The sequence below is a fragment of the Hylobates moloch genome, unplaced genomic scaffold, assembly GCF_009828535.3.
Source record: "Hylobates moloch isolate HMO894 unplaced genomic scaffold, HMol_V3 SCAFFOLD_8, whole genome shotgun sequence".
NCBI classification, from domain to species: Eukaryota; Metazoa; Chordata; class Mammalia; order Primates; family Hylobatidae; genus Hylobates; species Hylobates moloch.
This window is the reverse complement of record NW_026652283.1, coordinates 19,501,970-19,529,384: the sequence shown is the minus strand read 5'-3', so window position 1 is coordinate 19,529,384 and position 27,415 is coordinate 19,501,970. Positions and strand designations below refer to the sequence as shown.

The window sequence follows — 27,415 nt, the reverse complement described above, 5'->3', positions numbered from 1 at the left end:
AATAATCTGTACATCAAACATCTGCAACACACAACTTACCTACATAACTAAGTTGTACATGTACCCCTGAAGTTAAAATAAAAGTTTAAAAATGTTTTTTTCCAACTTTATTTTTTCAATATTATTTTGGTTATTTGGGGACCCTTGCCATTTCATATGACTGTCAGTATTGATTTTTCCACGTCTGCAAGAAAAAAAAAGGCTGTGGGGATTTAGATAGAATTTGTGGTAAATCTGTAGAGAAATCTGGGTAGTACTGTCATTTCAAAAATACTAAATTTTATAATCTATAAACACTGGATATTTTTCCATTTATGTGGGTCTTTAATTTTTTAAGCAATGTTTTATAGTTTACAGTGTGTGATTTTTTTAACCTTTTTGTTTAAATTTGTACCTATATATATTTTTGAGATGCTATGATAAATGGATTTACTCCTTTGATTATTTTTCAACGCTCATCCCTGGTGTACAGAAACACAAGTAATGTGTGTGTGTGTGTGTGTGTGTGTTGTGTGTGATTTTCTACTATGTAATTTTTCTTTATTTATTAGCTCTAGTAGATTTCTTGTGGATTCTTTGGCCTTTTCTTTACATATAATTATGTTATCTGTAAATAAAGACAGTTTTCCTTCTTTCTAATTTGAATGCCTTTTGTTTCTTTTTCTTGTCTAACGGAAAAGGCTAGAACTTCCAGAACAATCTTGAATAGCATTAGTAAAAATGAGTATTCATGTTTTTAATTACAGGGAGAAAACTTTCAGTCTTTCAATGTGAAATATGATGCCAGCTGAAGATTTTTCATAAATGCCCTTATCATGTTGAGAGAGGTCCCTTATATTACTAGTTTTCTGGGGGTTTGTATTGAGAAAGGGTGTTGGATTTTTGTCAAATGCATCTAGTAAGATGGTCATGTGGCTTTTTTCTTTGCTTAATGTATTGCCTTACTTTGAGTTTCATGTATTTAATCATGCTTAAATTTCCAGGATGAATCCATCTTTGTTATGGTGTACAATCTTTTAAATGTGCTGTTGGAATTAATTGGCTAGTATTTTCTTGAAAATTTTTTAATACACTTAATAGACTTTATTTTTTAGAGCAATTTAGATTTACAAAAAAAAAAACTGACCATAAATTACAGAGAGCTTCCACATATTCCCTCTATCCACACATAGTTTCCCCTACTATTATGTTTACCTTCTATTGGTGTGGTACATTTGTTTATACTGATGAACCAATTTTGATGCATTATTATTAACTGAAGAGCATATTTTACATTAGAGTTCACTTCGTGTGTTGTACAGTCTATCGACTTTGATAAATGTATATTGATAGGTCTTCTTCATTACTGTATCATAAACAATAGTCTCCCTCACCTAAAAATCCTCTGCACTGTGTTTCTTTCTCTCTTCCTCTCTTCCTCAAACACTTGGCAACTACTGAGCACATTCCTCTCTTTAGATTTTTCTTTTCCAGAATCTCATATATTTGAAATCTTACAATATATAACATTTTAAGATTTGCTTCTTTGCTTACAATTATGTTTTGGATGTCTTTCCATGTATTTTTATGACTTGATGTCCCATTTCTTTTTAATCACTAAAAAAAATTCTATTGTTTGACTGTATCACAGTTTGTTTACCTATTCACCTACTGAACGATATCTTGGTTGCTTTTAAGTCATGACAATCATAAATAAATCTGCTATAACACTTGTGTGCAGGCTTTTATGTGGATATAAGCTTTCAAGTCATTTGGGTAAATACTAAGGTCTATGACTGCAGGATTGTACAGTAAGCCTGTCTTTCGATTCATAAGAAACTATCAGATTGTTTTACAAAGTGGTTCTGCCATTTTGCATTCCCACCAGCAATAAATGAGAATTCTGGTTTCTCCTCATATTTGCCAGCATTTGGCATTTTTTGTGTTTGGAATGTTACTCACTATAATAAGTATGTAACGAAAGGTCATTGTTTGAACTGGCAATTCACTATTGACATATTATGTTGACCATGTTTTCTTTTCTTTTTTTTTTTTTTTGAGATGGAGTCTTGCTCTGTCACCCAGGCTGGAGTGCAGTGGCACGATCTCGGCTCACTGCAAGCTCCGCCTCCCGGGTTCACGCCATTCTCCTGCCTCAGCCTCCCGCGTAGCTGGGACTACAGGCACCCGCCATCATGCCCGGCTAATTTTTTTTTTGTATTTTTAGTAGAGACGGGGTTTCACCATGTTAGCCAGGATGGTCTCGATCTCCTGACCTTGTGATCCACCCGCCTCGGCCTCCCAAAGTGCTGGGATTACAGGCTTGAGCCACCGCGCCCGGCGACCATGTTTTCATATAGTTGTTTACCATCTGTATATGTCCATCAGTAAGGTATCTGTTCAGATCTTTTTCCCATTTTATAATTGGCTGTTTTCTTATGATTGAGTTTTAAGTGTTCTTTGTAGACTTTGAATATCAGCCCCTTATTAGATATATCATCCACTGGTCTCCATAGTTTCTGATAAGAAATCAGTTATTAATCTTATGGGACAGCACTTGTACATGACGATTCCCATTCTAGCTGCTTCCAAGATTCTGTATTATTATTATTATTTTGACTTTTAATGGTTTGATTACAAAATATCTCAAAGTGAATTTCTTTCAGTTTTTTTACTTGGAGTTCCTTAAGCTTCTAGGCTATTGAGATTTATGTCTTTCATCAAATTTGTGGTGTTCTCAGCCAGCCCATTTTTCAAATATTCTTTTTTCCCTTTTCTCTATTCTCCTTCTGAAATCCCTGTAATTTGTATGCGGGTTCACCTGATGGTGTATGACAGGTCTTTAGGTTTTGTTCAGGCTGCTATAATAAATTACTATAGACTAAATGGGTTGAAAAATAAACATGTATATTTCATAATTCTGAAAGCTGGGTTGTCTGAGATCAAGGGGCCAACACAGTTGAATTCTGGTGAAGGCCCTCTTTTAGGTTGAAGACAGCTGACTTCTACTTGTACCCTCACAGGGAGGGAAAAATTTAGTTGGCTCTCTCACATTATCCAAGGGCACAAATCCCATCATGAAGGGTTCCTCTCTCATGATCTATTTACCTGCCAAAAGCCTCAAATACTAACACCTTGGGTCAGGGTTTCAATATGTAATTGGCAAGAAGGGCACAAATATTCAGTCCATAACTCTTTCCTTATAAATTTTTATTTTAGCTATTTTTTTTTTATTCTTCCACCTTTGGTTAGCCTTGGGCTGAGCCTGAGGATCAGCCTTAGGTAAAAGCTTATGGTCTTCTCAGGTGTTTACAAGTGAGTCTACTACCCTGGGCATATGTGAGGCTTTCTAAATACCTCCAGGAACATGAAGTGCTAGCTTCACAGTAAGCTTGATAAATTTCTATTTTTATTAAAATTGTGAACTACCAACCTCCAGCTCTCTGCTTTAAGTTTATTCAAATAAAAACAAAACAGAGATACAAATGTACATAATTGTCAGATTTTAATGTGTCACTGGCAGGAAGAGACAACTGGCATCGAGATAAGAGGTAAAGTCTCTATCTACCTGCAGTCACGGCAAGCTGTTCATTAGTGTAAAACGGTAAAATTTCTGGACTTACAGTCAGAAGACAGTTCTAAGCTTCTACAGTTTATTTTATTTTAAAAAATAACTCCCCTGCCCCACTGAACCTTCTCTTTCCCGTAACTCTCCCTTGTGTCCTTTCCAGTAGAAGCTTAGAGTTGACTATGCTTGCATGACTCAAATCCTATTTTTTTCGTCATTCCTCCCAAGTATCCATCGATTATGTTATTCTGGTTATCCCCTGTTCTTCCAGGGATTTGTTTCAGACACTCTTCTCTTTTTACTTCATATACTTTTTCTGGGAAAATTCACTCATTGTCATTGTTTATACTACCATCTGTTAAGGACTGAATGTTTGCATATCCTTCAAATATATATGTTGATAGTTTTTGTTTTAGCAGCCTGAGCTGATTAAAACACCAAGACATAGTTTGCAATTCCAAGTCAACAAAGTTAAATACCTTATAAAACAAAGAAACTAACTAACTAACTAAAGAATAACACTCTTTGGAAGAATATAACAATGTTCAAAATTATCCACATATGAAGGTCCAGGAAAATGTGAGATATTCTCATGAGAAATGACAATCAACAAAAACCAACCCATAGATGGCACATATGTTGCAATCACTGACCAGAATTTTGAAAGAACGATTCTAACTATTCTCTTTGATATAAAGGAAACCAACGTCATATTAAACAAAACTATAGTGAATGTTACCAAAAGAAGGAAGCTATGAAAATGAAAAAATATTGGAATACGTGAAATAAATACATGTAACTGTTGTTGCTTTAAAGTCTGTTTTATCTGATATAAGAATAGCTCCTGCTCACTTTTTGACTTCCATTTCCACAGAATAGAACAACAGTTAAAAAAAAAAAAAGACAAGGAAGATCATTATATAGTGATAGAAGAATCAATCCAACTAAAAGAGATTAAGTTTTTATGTACCTAACAATGGAGCTCCCAGATTCATAAAATAATTACTACTAGACCTAAGAAATCAGTAGACAGCAACACAATTATAGTGGAGAACTTGAAAACTTCACTGACCACACTAGCCACATGATCTAGAGAGAAAGCCAACAAAAACAATGTACTTAAACTATACTCTAGAACAAATGAGCCTAACAGATATGACAGGACATTCTACCCAAAAACTGCAGAATTACATTCTTGTCATCAACACATGGAACACTCTCAAATGTAGATCATATGATACATCACAAAACAAATCTCAATTTTTTTTTCATATTCAGGCACCTCTAAACATATTTTCTTTATTTCCTCCAGAGAACAGGCTTTAGTTCTGAGGTCCTTGTAAACATTTAACACAAAAGAACAAAGTGAAGAATCTATATCCTTGCCCTGTGTTGCTGGGGTGAGTTTATACAAGGAGAAGTTGAGGTAAATGTAGTAGTCGCAGGTGAGCTTCTTACTCAGTTCAAAGTAGGTCTTGGGATGAGAGTCCCATATAGCCAGGAGAGCTGACTTTCTGTGATTTCCAAGGGGCACCCAAGACATAAAGGACTGATGATGTTTCTACTCATTGTTGATCAGGGTCAAACCTTTTCACTAACTGGGGCTGCTCTTTCCAAGAGGTCAGAGGTCAGAAAGCTGGTAGAATTGTACAAGACCATCTTGACAGTATCTGTAGATCTGCTTCTCCCATGTGGCTACTTTGTACATAGGGTCACAATCAGCCTGGTGAGCTCAATGACATAGTCTAAGTCTTGCTGGACAATAAAATGGCTTCCATCACCTTGGCTAGCAATGAATCCATCTCTGAAACTTAGCAGGGATAGAACTGGTGTTTTCTTTTTTTTAGACAGTCTCACTCTTTCACACAGGCTAAAGTGCAGTGACACAATCTCAGCTCACTGCAACTTCTGCCTCCCGGGTTCAAGCAATTCTCCTGCCTCAGCCTCCCAAGTAGCTGGGATTACAGGCAAGCACCACCACACCTGGCTAATTTTTGTATTTTTAATAGAGATGTGGTTTCACCATGTTGGCCACGCTGGTCTCGAATTCCTGACCTCAGGTGATTCACCCACCTTGGCCTCCCAAAGTGCTGGGATTACAGGCGTGAGCTACCGCGCCCAGCTGAATAATTTTTCTTTAATTGAAATAATATCAACTATTTTTTCAGAGCATAGTGGAATAAAACTAGAAATCAACTCCAGAAGGAACCCCTAAAACTACACAAATACACGGAAAATAAACAATCTGCTCCTGAATGATTTGGGGGTTATCAATTAATGCAAGATGGAATTTTTTTTTTTTCTTTGAGAGAGATGCTTGCTCTGTCAACCAGGCTGGAGTGCAATGGTGTCATCTCGGCTCACTGCAACCACTGCCTCCTAGGTTCAAGTGATCCTCCTGTCTCAGCTTCCCAAGTAACTGGTACTACAGGGGTATATGCCACCATGCCTGGCTAATTTTTGTATTTTAGTAGAGAGGGGGTTTCACAACCTTGGCCAGGCTGGTCCTGAACTCCCAACCTCAAGTGATCCGCCCACCTCAGCCTTCCAAAGTGCTGTGATTACACGGGGGAGCCACTGCGCCTGGGCAGAAATTTTATTTAAAAATTTGGAAATGCATACATATATATATATGTAAGTAAGGTATCTTTATATACCTTAAACTTATGTATATATAAATATCTTTAAGTTTAAGGTATATAAAGTTTAAGGTATATATATATACACACACACACACACATATACACACCTTATATACCATATATATGTTTAAAGTGTACAAAGATTTTAATTAAAATTAACAATAACTTAATAATGAATTCCTTAAAAGGAGTATAATAAGTTGAAGAGGAGAACATTTAAAAATAAAAAATAAATGCAAATTTTCCAATATTCAACAAAAATGTGAAAACCTCAGATTGAGAGTGCCTGTTGAACACCCAGCAAAAGACATAAGGACATACATATATATGGAGAAAGTTTAGTAAAACATAAGAATATCAATGACAAAAAAAAAATTTGAAGTCTTTCAGAAAAGAAAGCCATCAATTTTAAACAGTAAGTGTGGATATACAAAAGATTAATAATACTTTTCTTTTTTTTTTTTTTTGAGACAGAGTCTCACTCTGTTGCCCAGGCTGGAGTGCAGTGACGTGATCTCGGCTCACTGCAAGCTCCGCCTCCAGGGTTCCTGCCATTCTTCTGCCTCAGCCTCCTGAGTAGCTGGGACTACAGGTGCCCACCACCACACCCAGCTAATTTTTTTGTATTTTTAGTAGAGACAGGGTTTCACCATGTTAGCCAGGATGGTCTCGATCTCCTGATCTCATGATCCACCCACCTCGGCCTCCCAAAGTGCTGGGATTATAGGCATGAGCCCCACGGATGAATAATACTTTTGAAGTATGGAGGTAAGAGAACATTAAAACTGTAATTTTATATTTAGCCACATAGTCATTCAACTATAAGGAAATATATTATTGAGCATATAAGTTCTCAAAAGTGTGGCATGTAAAGATTCACACTGAAATCAAATTCAGAAGATATACTTCAATAAAACAAGAATCAAATACTGAAGATATTGTGTGAGATTTGTAAAACAAGGTGAATAAAATACTTGATAATTTTGTAATTGTCTTTTAAAAAATGAGACCAAAAATAGAAAAGGAAAGAAAATAGATATAATATCTAAAATTTAAATTTTTAAATGGAAAATCGAGATGTATCAGAGAGTATAAAGGTTAAAGAGGCATATCAAAGAACATGAGAACATGTATTTTAGTATGTTTGGGGCTTCTGTTAAAAATATAGCAAAATATAGCATATAACAAAACTGAGTACCTTATAAACAACAGAAATTTGTCACAGTTCCAGAGGTTGAAAAGTCTGAGATTAGGACAGCAGCAGGAAGAGGGTCATCTTCTCACAGTAATCTCACAGTGGGAAGGGCAAAATAGCTCTCTGGGGTCTCTTTTATAAAAACACTAAGCCCATTCATGAGGGGTCTGCTTTCATGACCTAATCACTTCTCAAAGTCTCTACCTTTGGATCAGAGACAGTACAAATATTCAGACCACAGCAATATGCTACAGTATTTGCCTTGTTGTAAGAGAGATAAATATATCAATTCAAAAAGTATAAGAAAACATTAAAAGGCAACAGAGAAAGGAGTCAATTGGCATAATATTCTAAGATAGTAGAAACAAGTTTGACTATATAAAATAACAATAACGTAAGTGGACAAAATTGCTAGTTTAAAGGCAGAGGTTTTTCAGTTTGGATATTTTTTGAAAAATCTAAGTATGCGATCTTGATAACAGGTATTCCTAATTCATGAGGAAGTGTTAATGATGGTAAAAGAATAGGAAGCAATTTAAAAAAATCTTGTAGCTGTATAAATAATAGCCCAAATAGATTTACACAAACATCATTATGGATAGAGTTTTCTACATATTGATATAAGTATATCAACCTAAAAGATACAATGATTATAAAATAATGTATTTAATAGGTATAAAATATATAAACAAAAGTCAGTAGAATTATTGTCACTAGAGGAAATTTCAACATATCTTTGTTTCTCAATTATGATAGGTCAAATAGTCAAAATATGAGCAAGGACATAAAAGATCTGAATAACACAATTAACAAGACTGACCTCTTAGATACATATGAAATTCATATAAAATTCTACATCTGGTTGGGCATGGTGGCTCATGCCTGTAATCCCAGCACTTTGTGGGGCCAAGGCAGGTGTATCATGAGGTCAGGAGTTCAAGACCAGCCTGACCAATACAGTGAAACCCTGTCTCTACTAAAAATACAAAAATTAGCCAGGCGTGATGTCATGTGCCTGTAATCCCACCTACTCAGGAGGCTGAGGCAGGAGAATCACTTGAATCTGGTTGGCAGAGGTTACAGTGAGCCGAGATTGCTCCACTGCACTCTAGCCTGGGTGAAAGAGTGAGACTCTGTCTCAAAAAAAAAAAAAAAAAAAACTACATCAAACAATTCAAAGAATATGCATTTTTCTCAAGTACATGAGGGAGAATTACAAAAATTGATGATACTTTTGGACATAAAAAAGTCCCAACAGTACACATGGACACAAAGAAGTGAACAATAGATGTTGAGGCCTACTTGAGGGTAGAAGGTAGGAGGAGGGTGAAGTCTAAAAAAGTACCTGTTGGTAACTGTGATTATTATCTGAGTGCTGAAATAATCTGTACACCAAACTCCCATGACACACAATTTACCTATGTAACAAACCTGCATATGTACCCCCGAACCTAAAATAAAAGTTGAAAAGAAAAACAGAACTCAACAAGTTTCAAAAAGTAGGTATCATACAGACAATATCTGCCACAGTGCAATTATGGCAGGCACTGGTAGAAAACATTTTTAAATAAGAATCCCCATATATTTGGGGCAAATCTTATTTTAAATAACTTGTGTATTAATTAAGAAATTATAGTGGAATTTTAAGTAGAAGTTTAGAACTGGTAAGACATGAGATAAGTGAATACGAGTTAAAAAAATATACTGGGACTTTTGGGTGCTACTTTTGCAGAAAAGAAAGTTGGAGGGCATCATTTTTTTTCTAACATCAAGTAAAACACTAAACCGACTGAAAAAGCAACGATTCTTGGATCCCTAAAAGAGATGAGGACATGTGGCAAACCACTGTCTCCAAGACTGGAGATGGAGAGACAAAGTAAATATAAGGAGTAACAGCTTCTTGGAGCAGAAACTCATAAACAGAAACCAGAAAGGAAATAGTGCTAGGGTAAAAAAGAAAAAAAAATGTACTATAATTGAATTGCTAGAGCCTCAGGTTGGACAAGTCTGAGGGCTAATAACTCCAGGGGGACCAACTTGAGGACCCCATTTTTTGATGATTTTCTCTGCAGGAGCTTGACCTGCATCTTATAGTAAATGTTGGAGAAAAATCTTCTCATTCTAGCAGAGTGAAAGAGAAAGGAATCATTTTGAAATAGGCCAGAGCACTTTGTTTTTAATAGGGATTATGAGACTTGCCTTCAGGAAAAACTAATTAATTGGAGCCTCATAAGCTCTGGTGTTATCTGAGCATAAGCTCTGGTGTTATCTGACCTGAGGTAAAGGAAATACCCAACTTCAGCCAGTTCTAGCCTATCATATTAGAGAGAAATATTCAATTCCAGCCCACTCTAGCAATCCTATCCTGCCTAGGGAGAAAAACATTTTTTAAAAAATTGACACTTTGGGAAGACGAAGCGGGTGGATTGCGAGGTCAGGAGTTCAAGACCAGCCTGGCCAAGATGGTGAAACCCCGTCTCTACTAAAAAATACAAAAAAATTAGCTGGGTGTGGTGTCGGGTGCCTGTAGTCTCAGCTACTGGGAGGTTGAGGCAGAGAATTGCTTGAACCAGGGAGGGAGAGGCTGCAGTGAGCTGAGATCACACCACTGCATTCCAGCCTGGGCAACAGAGTGAGACTCCATCTCAAAAAAAAAAAATAAATAAAAAAAAAAAAATTGAGAAGCATTTGTGAAATTTATGGTCCAAAGTCAGAGGTTCATTCCAAGACTGATACCTAAGCTTAGAACTGTAGGATGCCTCTTCTCCGGACTGTGCCTTACCAACACATTATTGAAGGCATATGTAGAGTAGGTTTTTACCCAATACAGCCTCCCTTGCTATCAAGGAAATATTACAAGTCACCTAAAAGGCAAATAACACAATTAGAAGAGACAGAGCAAGAATCAGGACCAAACTCAGATATAGCAGAGATGTTGGAATTATCAGACTGGGAATTTAAAATGACTATGGGCAATATACTAAGGGCTGTAGCAGTAAAAGAGACAGTATGCAAGAAGAGATGAGCAATTTAAGCCGAGATAAAAATTCTAAGAAAGAACCAAAAACAAATGCTAGAGATCAAAATATTGTAGCAGAAATAAATAATTCCTTTGACAAGCATATTAGTATACTTGGCATACCTGAGAAAAGGATATATGAGCTTCAGAATATACCAATTAAAATCTGCAAAAGTAAAAAGCAAAATGAACAAAGACAGAAAAATATCAGAAGAAAATACCCAAAAGCTAAGGGATAACTACAACAGTAGCAACATGCACATAATAGGGACACCCTAAAAAGAGAATATGAAACAGAAGAAATATTTGAAACAATAATAACTGAGAATTTCCCCAAATTTATGTCAGACAACATACCACAGATCTTGGAAGTTCATAGAAAAACAAGCAGAATAAATGCTTTAAAGAATCCACCTAGGAATATCATTTTCAAACTACACAAAATCAAAGACAAGGGGAAAAAAGTCCCAAAAGAAATCAGAGGGAAAATAAAATACCTATCCTTACTTATATAGGAACAAAGATAAGAATTGCATTTGACTTCTCAGAAACCATGCTAGCACAAAAAGAGTGGAATAAAAATAAGTAAAGCATTGATAGAAAACAACAACTCAAAATTATGAAACCTGTGCAATTATCTTCTAACATGAAAGAAAAATAAGGATTTCTCAGATAAACAAAAATTAAAGGAATTTCTTGTCAGACTTGCCTTGCAAGATGTTAAGAGCAGTTTTTTAGAGAAAGAGAAAATAATATAGATCAGAAGCTCAAAACTTCATAAAAACAGGGAGACAATGCAGAAAATAAGTGAAGGTAAATTAAAAAGTTTTTTTTAATTAATTGATCTAAGAAATAACAGTTATTCAAAATAATAATATCTATAACGTATTTGATTATGTATGCTTACACTAAAATAAAAAGAATGACACAATGATGCAATAAACGGGAGAGAAAAATAAAAATAATTTGTTTTGCAAGTTACACTACCCATGAAGCAGTATGGTGTAATTTGAAAGTAAACTTGAAATAGTTGTAAATATATCTTACAAGCACCAGGGCAACTACTATATAAGTCAAAGAAGAAATATAACAAATATGCTAAGAAAGGAGAAAAAATATTAATGGTATTATATAAAATGCTCATTTGAAACCACAAAAAGCACAAAAAGAGTAGAATACAAACATAGAAACAAAGAACAGATAGAAATACAGTAAGAAGTATGGTAGATATTAATTCAACTCAAGTCATATACCACATAATGACATCTTAGTTATCAGTGGACTGCATATATGATAGTTGTCCCATTAGATTATAGCACCATATTTTACTGTAGTTTTTCTATGTTTAGATACAAATTTACTTATTGTGTTACAATTCCTGCAGTATTTAGTGCAGTAACAGGCTGTAAAGGTTTGTAGCCTCAAAGCAATAGGCTATAACATATAGCCTAGGTGTATAGCAGGCTAATCTATCTAGGCTTGTGTAAGTACAGTCTATGATGTTTGCAAAATTAAAAAATTTGTCTGACAATGCACTTCTCAGAATGCATTCCTGTCATTTAATGTTCCATGACTGTATATTAATAATGAACTTTAACATCAATGATCTAAATGCACCAAATAAAAGATACAAGGTGACAGTAAATCAAGTAACAAGGCCAGCTATATGTTGTATACATGACACCCACTTTAAATATAAAAACACATATAGATTAAAAGTAAATGGATGGAGAAAAATATTCTGTGCTAACAATAATCAAAAGAAGTCAGGAATAGCTAAATTAATTTCAGACACAGCAAACTTCAAAGCAAGGAAAGTTATCAGAGGTTAAAAATAGGTGGGAGGAGGCATTACAGAATAATAAGGACATCAGTTCTCAAAAAAGATATAATACTCCTTAACATATATGCACCCAACAACAGAGCATCAAATTCTATGAAGTAAAAACTGCTAGAACTGCAAGGAGAAATAGATGAAAACACTATCATAGTTGGAGACATCAATACTCCTCTGTGGGAAGGGAACAAATCCAGCAGGCAGAAACAGATAGAAAATAGACCTTAATAACACCATTAATCAACTGGATATAATTAACATCTATATATTACTTTATAACTTCATGTATTATATCCAACAACAGTAGAATAGACATTCTTAAGCTCACATGGAACATTCACCAAGAGAGACCACATTCTAAGACATAAAATATATCTTATCCAATTTATTTTCAAAAAGAAGTGATAGCATTTGTTCTCAGACAACAATAGAATTAAAGTAGAATCAATAACAGAAATAACTGGAAAAATCTCCAAATATGTAGAGACTAAATAACACATTTTTAAGTAACACTTAGGTCAAAGGAAATCTCAAGATAAATTTTTAAATATTTTGACTAAATAAAAATAAAAATACAATTCATCAAAATTTGTGGGAGGTAGCAAAAGCAATGCTTAGAGGAAAATTTATTGCACTGAATATATATGTGAGAAAAGAGGAAAGATTTAAAATCAGTATTTAAGTTCCTACCTTAGGAAACTCGGAAAAAAACAGCAAGTGAAATTCAAAGCAAGAAGAAGAAAGTTAATAATAAAAATTAAAACATAAGTCAATGACATTAAAAAAAGGAACTCAATAGAGAAAATATACACAACCAAAGACTTGTTCTTTAGAAAGATCCATAAAATTTACAGGCTTCTAACCAGGTTAACTAATGGAAAGAAAAAGACAGTGAATACTAACTACCAATATCAGAAATAACAGAGAGGATACCACTACAAATCCCACAGACATTAAAAGGATAATAATGAAATACTATGAAAAAACTATACCTGCAATTATAATAACCTAAATTAAATCGACCAATTTCCCAAAATAAACAATCTACTCAAACTCTTACAAGAAAAAATTGATGATCTGAATTAGGCCTTTATCTGTTTAAGAAATTAGATTGTCAAGTAATAACCTTCAAAAACTGAAAGAATGGGCCAAGCACGGTGGCTCATGCCTGTAATCCCAGCACTTTGGGAGGCCAAGGCAGGCGGATCCCGAGGTCAGGAGATTGAGACCATCCTGGCTAACACAGTGAAACCCCAACTCTAGTAAAAAAACAAAAAATTAGCAAGGCGTAGAGGCGGGTGCCTGTAGTCCCAGCTACTCAGGAGGCTGAGGCAGGAGAATGGCATGAACCAGGGAGGCAGAGGTTGCAGTGAGCTGAGATAGCGCCACTGCACTCCAGCCTGGGTAACGGAGCGAGACTCCATCTCAAAAAAACAAAACAAAACAAAAAACAGAAAGAATGAGGCCCAGATAGTTTCACTGGTGAATTATACCAAACATTTAAGAAACATGTTATACTAATTGTATACAACCTTCTTCACAGGATAAAAGCATCGGAAATACTTTCTATCTTATTCCATGAGGCCAGCATTACCCTGATGCTATAATCCAAGATATTACAATAACAAAAAAATGTAGACTGATATCACTCATGAACATAGATGTAAAAATCCTCAACAAATATTAGTAAAAAAAATTCAATAATACATGAAACATAAAATAATTAAATACTATGATCAAATGGGATTTATTCCAGGTATGCATGGCTGGTTCAATGTATGAAAATCAATTCATGTAATCTATCACATAAACTTCATTTGAAAAGAAGCTATCATTTATAATAGTGATATGTTTTGGCTGTGTCCCCACTGAAATCTCATCTTAACTTGTAGCTCCCATAACCCCCATGTATCATGGGAGGGACCCAGTGGGAGCTAACTTTATCATGGGGATGGGTTTTTCCTATGCTGTTCTTGTGATAGTGAATAAGTCTCACAAGATCTGATTATTTTATAAAGCGCAGTTCTCCTGTACACACTCTTTTGCCTGCTGCCGTGTAAGATGTACCTTTGCTCCTCTGCCTTTCACCATGATTGTGAGGCCTCCCTTGCCATTTGAAATTGTGAGTCCATTAAACTTCTTTTTCTTTATAAATTACCCAGTCTTCAGTATTTCTTCCTAGCAGCATGAGAATGGAATAATACAGTAAATTGGTACTGAGGTAGTGGGGCATTGCTACAGGATACCTGATAATGGGGAAGCAGCTTTGGAACTGGGTAATGGGCAGAAGTTGGAACAGTTTGGAGAACTCAGAAGAAGACAGGAAAATGTGGGGAAGTTTGAACTTCCTAGAGAATTGAAGGGCTCAGAAGACAGGAAGATGTGGGAAAGTTTGGTACTTCCTAGACACTTGTTGAATGGCTTTTATCAAAACACTGATACTGATATGGACAATAAAGTCCAGGCTGAAGTGGTATCAGATAAAGATGAGAAACTTTTTGGAAACTAGAGCAAATGTGATTCTTGTTATTCTGTAGCAAAGAGACTGGCAGAATTTTGCCCCTGCCCTAGAGATCTGCGGAACTTTGAACTTGAGAGAGATGATTTAGGGTATCTGGTGGAAGAAATTTCTAAGCAGCAAAGTGTTCAAGAGGAAGCAGAGCATAAAAGTGTGAAAGATTTGCAGCCTGGCAATGCAGTAGGAAAGAAAAACCCATTTTCTGGGGGGATATTCAAGCAGGCAGCAGAAATTTGAGTAAGTAATGAGGAGACAAATGTTAATTGCCAAGACAATGGGGAAAATGTCTCCAGGGCACATCAGAGACCTTGGGAGCAGCCACGCCCATCACAGGTCTGGAGGTCTAGAAGGGAAAAATGGTTTCCTGAGCCTGGTCCAGGGCCCCCCTGCTGTGTGCAGTCTTATGACTTGGTGCCCTGCATTCCAGCCACTCCAGCCATGGCTAAAAGGGGCGAAGATACAGCTTGGACTGTGGCTTCAGAGGGTAAAAGCCCCATGCCTTGGCAGCTTCCACATGGTGTTGAGCTTACAGGTGCACAGAAGTCAAGAAGTGAAGTTTGGGAACCTCCACCTAGATTTCAGAGGATGTATGGAAATGCTTGGATGTCAGGCAGAGGTGTGCTTCAAGGGTGAAGCCCTCATGGAGAAATTTCACTATGGCAGTCAGAAGGGAAATGTGGGGCGAGAGCTCCCACAAACTGTCCCCACTGGGGCACTGCTTAGTGGAGCTGTGAGAAGAGGGCCATGATCCTCCAGACCCCAGAATGGTAGATCCACTGACACTGTGGATTGCACTGTGCACATAGAAAAGCCACAGACACCCAATGCCAGCTGATGAAAGCAGGTGGGAGGAGGGTTGTTCCCTGCAAAGCCACAGGGGTGGAGCTGCCCAAGACTGAGGGACCCACCTCTTGCATCAATCATTCAGCTTATACACACTGAGCACTGATGTTTGCCAGAGAGAACAGTGAATCAAACACCTATGTTTTCATGGAGCTTAATTTATGGTATAGAGAGATAGATGATAAATAAATTACATATATATTATATATATAATATAGGATAAATACATGTTATATATCATAATATATATTATGATATATATATATATAATCATTACCCTACCTAAGGTTATATTATATATAACCTGTTACTCTACCAAAGGTTATATTATATACAACCTATATATAATAATATATATATTCTCCATGTATATGAAGACTATATATATAGTTTACAACCTATATATGTATATATACAACCTATATATAATTATATATATACTCCATGTATATGAAGACTACACATACAGTTTATATATATGTTTACTATATATATACACTTTCTCCATGTATATGAATACATATAGTTTATATATGTTTACTATATACACACATATATAGTTTGATATATAAATACATATATTTTATATGTGTATATATGTATTATATCTATGTATGCATTTATATATTATAGATGTGTATATATATTTATATATTTTTATATGCACATATATAATATATAAATATATATAAATATAATACATATACACATATGCACATATATAGACATATGTTTACTATGTATGTATATACATATATAGCTTATATATGTATATGTGTACATATGTATATGTGTACACATATGTTTACTATATATACATGAATATATACATATATTGTATAAATACACTATATATAGTATATAAAAGAGTATATAAACTTATTTAAACACAAACTGTGTGTGTGAATATATATATATACACACACACACTTTATGATATAGAGAGATAGATGATAAACTACATATATGTAATACATATTACATAAATTAAATATGTAAATATATGTAATATACATGTAATTTATTTATCGTCTATCTCTCTATACCATAAAGTGTATGTATATATATGCACACACAGTTTGTGTGTATATAATAGTTTACATACTCTATTTTATATACTATATATAGTGTATATATGCAATATATGTATATATTCATGTATATATAGTAAATATATGTGTACAATATACATACACAAACTATATATGTATATACATACATAGTAAATATATGTATATATGTGTGTATATGTATATGTGTATATATATTTATATATCAAACTATATATGTGTGTATATATAGTAAACATATATAAACTATATATATATATTCTTCACATACATGGAGAATATATACATGTAATGTTATATATAATATAACCTTAGGTAGAATAATGACCCTTAAAGACATCCAGGTCCTAATCTCCAGAACTTGTAAATATGTTAGGTAACATGGCAAGGAGATATTAAAATTGCACATGGAATTAAGGTTGCTAAACAGATGACTTAAAATAAAGAGATTGACTTGACCTGGCCTAGTGAATCCATTGTAATCACAAGACTCCTTTAAATGTGAAAGAAGTATCCATGTGATGTGGACATCACTAGCTTTGAACATGGGAAAGGGCCATGAGCCAAGGAATTCAGACAGACTCTAGAAACTGGAGAAGACAAAGAAGTGTATTGTCCCTAGAATTTTCAGAAACATGGTCTTGCCAACACCCTGAGTTTAGTTCACTGACACTCATTTCTGATTTCTGGATTTTAGATCTCTAAGATAATAATTTTTCTTTTGTTTTACGCCATTAAACACACATGTGCGCAAACGCACTTCTACACAAGTGCGTTTTGGGGTCTTAGTGTCAGCTGGTGATAAATACTATAAAAATCAAGCTGGTTAAAGAGTTATGGATAGGGAATGCTATTTTACATGGGGTGTTCAGGAGTAAAGAAATCTTTAAAAAGAGATCTGAATGACATGAAAGCACAAGACATCTGGAAGAAGAACATTTTAGAAGAGGAACAAGGAAGTGCAAAATTCCCCAAGTCAGAAGTGTGCTTGGCATGTTTGAGAAATAGCAAAAAGGCCACTATGGCCAGAGAAAAGAGACCCAGATAAAACCTGTGGGATATGGATCTTGGTGGCAGTTACATATGCGGAATGATTATTCCAGAAAGGGAGTGAAAATGAAGGCAGAAAGGGGAGACTTTTTCTTTCGCTCTATTTTTTTTTAAATAATCATTACTTTTTTGTTGTTAAAGATTTTCATTACAATATAGGGGTACAGGTAATTTGAAGAGCAGAAAAGACAAGTGTAATGAAGAAGTATACACTGGCAGATTCTATGTAACATAGTTGGTTCAACACAAAAAACTGAGGGAAAATAATCAAATAATGGTAGAAAATAAAGTATGTCATTTTATTTAAATGGGTTTGTAATCTACTTGTGCTTTTATACATTTCCATCCACTGAGTCTGTATATGCAAGTCAGTAACAACATGTGTATTAGTGTGCACACATGCAGGTAAACCAAGGCCCGTGGTTGTTTGATACTGAATAATATGGAATAAGGTATATCATTAAATAGGCCGCACCGCTTAAGGGTACTAATAGTACAAAAGTCCACAGTTACTTTAGCAATGTGAAACAGAGTTGAGAGCATGGAATTTGGAATCAGACTGCCTGAATTCAGACCTTGGCTCCATCTTTTACCAGCTGTGAGAACTAGGGAAATTCATTTGCCTTTCTATACCTAGGTTTTTTTCATCTGCAAAGGGAGATAATAGCATCTGGTTGATGGAACTGTGGTAGGAAGAAAATCTATTAACACAAACAAAACACTAGCACAGTATCTCATATATAGTAAGTTCTCAACAAATGTTAGCCACTATTATTGTTCCTCTCACCATCTCTTTTTATGTTGCTGAATTAGATCTATTTTTACCATTGTTTTAATTATCTCTGTCTGTATGTGCGCATACTCCTAATTCACAAGATTTCAAAATTATTAAGATTTTTCGTAATTATTTTTACTGAAACAGTACTTTGTTGATAGTCTGATGTCCCAAACTTCATAAAAAATTAAAATACTGATTATTTAAAAATTTTATCGCATCACATTTTTGTTCCTCATGAATACAAAGTAGGCACAGAAATGCAACTAAATTCAACTGCAGACACACAAGTCTTTACAAAATTGTTGTAATGTGATTGTTGAGGTTAATATTCTTTCAATGTTAATAATTTAACTTAGTGAAAAGATTCCTCTAAACATCACTTGTAGATATGATTAATCAATTTAGCAATGTTTTCGATGATGTTAATCTTATTCAAATATTTTCCCCTAGCACTGGCTTTTTTTTTTTTTTTTTTTTTTTTTTTTTTTTTGATATGGCGTCTCGCTCTGTCACCCAGCCTGGAGTGGAGTGGCGGGATCTCGGCTCACTTCAACCTCTGCCTCCCGGGTACAAGTGACTCTTCTGCCTCAGCCTCCTAAGTAGCTGGAACTACAGGCACGTGCCACCATGCCCGGATAATTTTTGTATTTTTAGTAGAGACAGGATTTCATCATATTGGCCAGGCTCGTCTCGAACTCCTAACCTTGTGATCTGCCAGCCTCAACCTCCCAAAGTGCTGGGATTACAGGCGTGAGCCACCGCGCCCGGCCTGGCTTCTTTATTGGACTGCAGGTAATGTGCCTTACATACACTGCTATCTTCCTAACTCCTAGCTTCTATTCCAAATATGCTTTAAGGGATTACTCTGGAAATCTTATTTCTTCCTCCAGTTTGTTGTCACTTTGCTATGCACATGAAAGTGAAATCACTGTAACACTCAGTATTTAAAAGTAAAAATAATTAAGCCCATTATATTACCCTTAGACAATAGAAGGTAATTCACTTGCATTAGCCAATACTTTTTCCTTATGATTGCCATTCTGCTGAAATATTATTCAAATATTTCATCACAATAGACTTTACCAGATATCTCAGAAAACAAACAAACTCTATGTTCCCTGGACAAAGTTAAAAGGAACCTTGTTTAACATTATTGCAAGTGAATTCTGTGAAAGGAAATAAATACTTGGGACCCCAATTTACTATGCCAAAAGAAACAAAATTAAGCTGAGTCACCAAAAGCGGCTTTTTCTTTTGTTCCTAAGCAGACAGCTACAGGTAAAAGGTTAAATATCTCCAGGAGTAGGTATCCTATGTTCACTTTATCTTGTTTAAAGTGTCAGTTTACTAAGTGCAAGACGAATACATAGTTGACTATTTACCTACCTGCTCATTTTTCTCTGGCAACCTGTGGATTCAGAATTGTGACCATACCCTCACCTCTCTTTCCCCTTCAACCTATTTTTCCCCTTTAAATATTGAAGCCGTCAAAATCGTCTTTTGAGAAAGGCACAGGTCTGTCTCTCCCGTGCATCCTTAACCTTTGCAAAATAAACTTCTAAAGTGATTAAGACCTGTCTCTCATACCTTTTGATTTACAAATTTGTAAATTGGTGACCAAGGGAAGGACTCTTAGTGGAGATGGCCCTAACCTTTGACAAGGCTCCTATGGGTGCCAGGTACAAGCTTGAGCTATCTTCATTGCTCACACTGTCAGAGACATGTGAACCAGAGCAACTCCATCCTGAATAGAGGCTGGATAAAATGAGGCTGAAACCTACTGGGCTGCAGTCCCCGACAATTAAGGCATTCTAAGTCACAGGATGAGACAGAAGTTCAGCACAAAATAAAGGTCACAAAGACCTTACTGATAAAACAGGTTGCAGTAAAGGAGCTGGCCAAAACCCACCAAAACCAAATGGCGACAGAGTAACTTCTGGTCATCCTCACTGCTACACTCCCACCAGCGCCACGACAGTTTATAAATGCCATGGCAACATCAGCAAATTACCCTATACGGTCTACAAAGGGGAGGCATGAATAATCCACCCCTTGTTTAGCATATCATCAAGAAATAACCATAAAAATGGGTAACCAGCAGCCCTCGGGGCTGCTGTCTATGGAATAGCCATTCTTTTATTCCTTTACTTTCTTAATAAACTTGCTTTCACTTTTCACTGTGGACTTGCCCTGAATTCCTTCTTGAGCAAGATCCAAGAACCCTCTCTTGCGGTCTGGATTGGGACCCCTTTCCTGTAACAAAACCAATTGCACATTTTGCCAAGGTGAGGGGGCTCCCACTGCAGAGAGAATGCCTGATCTCTCAAAATTTGGCTAAGATCTAAGATTTATTTTGTTGTGCAACACCTTTTCTGGAGTTTCACTTGCTTCAAACAAAGAAGGAGAGTTTTCCTGCTCCATGATGATGAAGGAGACCAACAACTCCTTTCTGAAGTTTCAGCCCACTTCCCACAGGGAAGGTGAGTTTGAGTGTTTCCCTGCTTCTAGGATGGTAGAGAGCAGTGTTGAGCCTGGGCCCCATTCCTAGGCAGTAGCTGAATTGTAGTTTTTGTCTTGGAAATTCTCCTTAATTACTAAAAGTTAAGATTAGCAACTAGCTGGCCTTAATTTCTCCTTACCATTAGAGCACTCAGTGATCCTATAAATTGTACAATTGTTTGTTTGTTTGACTTAACTGATTTTTATTTGTTTGTTTTTGTTGTTTCAGTCTTTTTCCCATTAGGTTTGACCAACTCTACCCGACATGGTCAAAGCCAAAGAAAAGTTCCAAATTACGGGGAAAAAGCCTACTGAGTTGATTAAATTCCTGCCTCTGTAAAAGGAAAGAAAAATTTTAAAACAACCAGCAAAAGGAAAAAAATACATTGATTACCTGAGGGACTTTTATGTACATAACAGGGCCATTTATTCCTAGCCAAGCCAAGATGAAAGAGCAATGGTGGTTACCCCATGTTGTAGTTCAGTAGCTAAGATTCTGCCCTTTTTTCACCATGACAGCCTGGGTTTGGTTCCTAAATCCAATCTTTTCTGGGTTGATACTTGTGTTACTTTTGAAATATCAGCAGTTTGTCACAGCTAAAATATGGTAATGAAATTTAAAAGGATGTATTTAGTTCCATGGTTAAAAATCAGCTTAATTAAATGCTAATATCCAAGATGTGTGGCTTTAATTGTTCTATGAAACCAAGAATTTTCATTTATCACCAGGAACACACTCTTTCTATATCTAACTAATTCAAGTACGGTTTACATTAGTTTTGATTGCATGTTATCTAAATGTACTCCTCACAGGAAAAAGCAAACATAATGTAGAAGACATTTTTTATTCTTTTTGTTAACTTGTCTAACAGATTTTACATTTATCAAAATAATTCCTGTTATTCTTATTAAGTTTTTATTTGCTTAGAAAAATTGAGATTTACAAATTTTAAAAATTAAGGTTATTACGTCCATTTTACTTTCTGTATTGCTTTTAAAGTCCTATTAAGTTTTCATGGTTTTTCTTTTCTTTCTTTCTTTCTGCTTTTTTTTTTTTTGAGACAGAGTCTTGCTCTGTCACCCAGGCTGCAGTGCAGTGCCAGAATCTCGACTCACTGCAACCTCTGCCTCCCAAATCCAAGCAATTCTCCTGTCTCAGCTTTCTGAGCAGCTGGGATTACAGATGCATACCACCATGTCTGGCTAATTTTTGTATATTTATTAATAGAGTCTGGGTTTCACCATGTTGGCCAGGCTGGTCTTGAAGTCCAGACCGCAAGTGATCTGCCTGCCTTAGCCTCCCAAAGTACTTGAATTACAAGCATGAGCCACCGTGCCCAGCCTATTCTGTTAAATTAAAGGGCTTTTACTTCTGGGTCTAAAAAGCACACCAAGTCCTGCTAAATCTTAAACCGTAACACCAGTCAAACCCTCATCTTCAGACCCAGGAAAAGATGATAATCAAAATAAACTGCATTCATGAGACACAGCGCCAGAAATTAAAACTGCTGAACCCCTCTAATCCCAGGGACTGTCACAGAAGACATGCATCTGTTAAATTATAAGGGCCAATTTTGAGAGATAAACTTAGTTCAGAGTTTCCATATAAATTATACATTAATATTACAGGTTGATGAAAGACCAGCATCAGGGCCCCTGTGTTAGATAAACAAGGTTCTTATAGCATTAACCCATTTTTTTTAATTTAAAAAAACATTAAAAGGTTATTTAAAGGTTTATGGAAATTATAGCTTATGGTCAAAATTATTAAAATTTAATAGATTTGTTTATAAGATTTGAGAGACAGATTTAATTGGCCTCATGCAGTCTCTCTTAGCGCTCATTGTTTGGGAAATTAAGTCTCCTCTCTCAAAAAATAAAGATTTTTGGCTTTTTAAAAAAAACTTTGAGTTATCACTTTGACTAAATGAATGATTTATTTTACAATGACCTATGAGCCTATATTATCATATTAAGTGTTTTAAACTTCTGACATTTGACAGACTTTCCAAATTTTGTAAAATTAGTACTTTGACTTCATATATTTATTAATAATAGATCTCTGGAAGTCCAAAAGAGATATATTTGACTTATTTGGTATAGTAAAGTCATACAGGAAGCACTGTCAAATAAACAATGACATTTAACCTTCTTTGGATTATATTATATTTATGTGAATGTGTTATTATTATGTGTTCCAAAAATATATGCCATTCCTGTGATTCTAATATGTCTTAGTAGATGTTGTCAGTAGTAATTACGATTATTATGTAAAATTGCTGTATGCCACAGAAGAAAACAAATTTACTTGTCAATGGCGTCTTTAACCATGGCTGTTCTAAGATTTTTGTCATTCACAATTTTTTTTTACTTTAATCCTTTCATAGGACAGTTTGTAATCAGCTATAGAACTCTGAGGAGTACTCCTAAAAAATAAGTTTTTGATAAATTTAGATATAGCATCATTGGGATAGGAAAATTTCTATACATAAAAATTTTCCATTAACTTATTTTAGTTTGAAAATATAAAACCCATTCTACCTTGAATCCATTGCAGCGTCTTGTTTTCTTTTTCTCTGAAGATTCTGATTCTGCTGTTTTATTCAAATGTTGATGTTGGTCCATGATTAAACTACAGATAACACGTGAATGTTTTTAATTGTTGCTGATGCTTGGTTTGAAATGATCACCTGTTAAAAAAGAAAAAGTATAATTTATTTTACTTTAACAATATACAATTTAAAATAGGAAAAGCCACAAGCTCAATATCAATCAATCAATCATTCTCTAATATTCACTCAGGGCCTGCTATTTCCTGACCACAGGACTGGGTCAATGCTGGACACAGAGGAGGAAAGACAGACACAAACTCCTAGCCTAAAGAGATTATAATTTACTTAGAAAAACAATTTTCATAGAGAGAAATTTGAAACAAGTAAATAATATAAAACTACACACTAGATTGTATGAACAACAATTTTAAATTATAGGAATTAAAATTTGTATATTTTCTACATATCCAGATTACAAGATTTATGAAAGGAAATTTATGTTTACGTTATCCTTATAGGTTTATAAAATGCCAAATGATGACTTGCACATACTGGATACTCAAAATGGGTTGAAAAATAATGTAAATAATAGTAATTAGGATAGCCTCAGTCAGTTTCATAGAGGAGATGCCTATGGAACAAGGCTGAAAAAGCAGATAAAGTTTGGATTTGTTTAAAAGAGCAAAATGTATTCCAAGTATCTCTCAGAGAGACTCTGATCATGCTTGACCTTACCATCATCATGATCTTACTGTATTTAGGGTTTATCCATTTATTTTTCAAGAGAAAATACATGCATGTAGTTGAAAATGGAAAAAAAAAAAAAAGAAAAGGCAAACATTCTTCTTATAACCTTTGTCCCCTTATCCAGAAATCTGGTATGCATTTTTTTTTTTTTTTTGAGATGGAGTCTTGCTCTGTCTCCCAGGCTGGAGTGCAGTAGTGTGATCTCGGCTCACTGTAAGCTCTGCCTCCCAGGTTCACGCCATTCTCCTGCCTCAGCCTCCCGAGTAGCTGGGACCACAGGCTCAGGTGCGTGCCACAACGCCCAGCTAATTTTTTTGTATTTTTAGTAGAGACGGGGTTTCACCGTGTTAGCCAGCATGGTCTCGATCTCCTGACCTCCTGATCCACCCACCCCGGCCTCCCAAAGTGCTGGGATTACAGGCGTGAACCACCACACCCGGCCTTAATATGCATTTTTAATTAAATACATAATATTTTCCCTTTTAATATAAATATAAGCATACCAGTACCACTGCACTCTACCTTTTTATCTTCTGTATATACTTTATATTAATAAAAATCCTCATTTTGCTTATGGTAGCAGCATATTCTGTTGTTCATAATATATGTAACTAGTTCTATATTGATAACTATTTAGCTTATATCTAATTATTTCATATTAGAAAATGTTCTTAATATGTTATATGTCACCTTATTTATGTGTGGTCATATCTGTAGGATAAATTCCTACAAGTGAAGTTTTGAAGTCAAAGAGAAATCATAAGTTTGAGAGTTATTAAGCCCCTATTTTAAAGACCAGTAAAATGAGTCCATTTTTTACATCAGTTGACTCTTTTATACAGAACAGTGGAATATTTATAAGGTTTAGAGATGTATTCTTGTTCATACATGTGTGCATAACACATATTTATGCATATAAAGTATATAAGCAGATACATAACATAGATATAGGTATATGTTATGTATATAGCATATATACGTAGATATATATGCTATGTAGATATATGCTATGTAGCTGCTTATATAGATACCTTAGATATGTAAATATCTAAGTATATAAATATCAAAGCTATCTATATAAGCATCCGATTTGTAATAGGATACTGATTATATAATATGTATGATAATAGGTTATATGTACAATTGATTCTCACTTTTTGCAATAATTATGTTCCATAAAGTTGCTGGGAACACTGAATTTGCAAATATTAATCCATCATTCCTAGAAGAGATACAGCGTTAGGTGACTGTGTGGCTTTGGTCACAATATTTTCATCAACGGATCAATACCTAACTTAATATATAATGTTTTATGTATGTTTTTGTTTAAAGACACTTAATATATACTGTTGATTCATTAACATTGAATTAGTGGCCAATAGCACTGTAGTTCATGCCTGAAGGAAACTTACATAGCATATGTACCTCTTCTGTCAGGCACTCTTGGAGGTAGGAACATGGGACAACACTTCAGGGCTATGCTTGAAGTCCATTTAAAACAGTAAACTCAGCATCGCAAAGCACAACTATGGAAACAATGTGGCGATAAATATACCATGAAGTTTATAGTATGGGAGCTGAGACAGGAAGGCAGAGCTTCACTTTGTTCCACTTCAATCGGAAACAGAGCAACTCAAATTTTTCGCCACTCTGCTCATGCATGCCAATGGTCACAAAAGCCCAGCAGTATTAATTTTGGTGTCACAAATAAATTTTAGTGTTTAGACAAATTTTCTAATATAGAATCTGTGAATAATGAAGATCTACTGCATATTTTATGCATTAATTTACTCAACAAGGGTTTATTGATTCTCTATATTATAAATGTATAAAAACCATAAATATATATAATGCATATTTAGTGGATAATGCATGAATATGGAAAAATCAACATCTGAAGATATTATCACTTATGTATATGCGAGTGTATATAAATACACTCATGAATGGAGAAACCCATACCTATGTATCTCTAAGAGAAGTTCAATTATTCCACTTTTTGTATGTGTTTTGTTGGTGAGGTGAGGAAAAAAATCAATAATTTGGTGGTCTCAAGGTAATAAGCAGCCCCTTAAAAAATTTACACCACTTTTTCCACGAATATCTCTTTCTGTTTCTTCATAAAAGTTTGAAATATTTTTTACCAATTAATTCTATAATTGCAAATCTTTTTGAATGACTTGCAAGGTAGATAGTCTTCCTTCAGCTTTAGAGTTTTCTTTCTCTTTATACTAAACAAATATTCTTGAAGGCTTGAAGACTATTATCTCACCAATCAAGCCTTGTTTCTTTCAATTGATTAACTTCTAGTTGTCCTGTCTTCCAGCTTGCTTTCTTTCCTATGCATATCATGTCCATTCTTGGAATCATTCAAAGATCCCTCTTACAACAAAAATAAAACTTACACTTCCTATTTGAGGGTCTTCACAGCCTAAATCAATCCATGTTTTTAGTCCCATTTCCCAATACAACCATAAGCACTTGCAGACGTATGGAACCACTGTCCCAAGAGAAAAGCTCTCTACCTTCATGTATATGTCTTCCATTCCTCGAATGTCCTTCCCTATCTCTTGGCTGTAATGCGGCTTCAAATCACACCACTTTAATGTTTCCCTATTTACCTCTAGTTGAAATAAACTCTCTCATCCTTCTGTAACACTGGAGAACATACCTGAATAATCATTACTTTTTTCTGTTATTTCCCCTACTTTCCAAGACAACTATTCCACACCTCTCTATGTTCAGATAAAATACCCATCCAGAAAAATAAGAAATGTGGGCACTTGGTTCCTCATCTCTCAGAAATGTTAAATTGTATCAAGTAGGCTGGGTGCGGTGACTCATGCCTGTAATCCCAGCACTTTGGGAGGCCGAGGCGGGCAGATCACCTGAGGTCGGGAGTTCGAGACCAGCCTGACCAACACGGAGAAACCCCGTTTCTACTAAAAATACAAAATTAGCCGGGTGTGGTGGCACATGCCTGTAATCTCAGCTACTCTGGAAGCTCAGGCAGGAGAATCACTTGAACCCAGGAGGCTGAGGTTGTGGTGAGCTGAGATCGTGCCATTGCACTCCAGCCTGGGCAACAAGAGCGAAACTCCTTCTCAAAAAAAAAAAA

At 35.2% G+C, this 27,415-nt stretch overlaps 1 protein-coding gene across 2 annotated transcripts in view; it reads right to left on the bottom strand.

The window, feature by feature from the left end:
* The window catches only part of SLCO1B3 (solute carrier organic anion transporter family member 1B3), a 98,266-nt gene that overhangs the window by 67,196 nt on the left and 3,655 nt on the right, over nucleotides 1-27,415 (bottom strand). The window contains exons 3-4 of one of the 2 annotated variants that reach the window (XM_032159782.2): nucleotides 25,710-25,823; nucleotides 23,540-23,688 (exon numbers count right to left, since the gene is read on the bottom strand). In XM_032159782.2, coding sequence (XP_032015673.1) covers nucleotides 23,540-23,623 — 84 coding nt within the window. In that variant the 5' untranslated portion in view covers nucleotides 23,624-23,688; nucleotides 25,710-25,823. Of the gene's footprint in view, nucleotides 1-19,885; nucleotides 19,934-23,539; nucleotides 23,689-25,709; nucleotides 25,824-27,415 lie in introns of those variants that run through there. The other variant, XM_032159783.1, reaches the window with a different exon arrangement.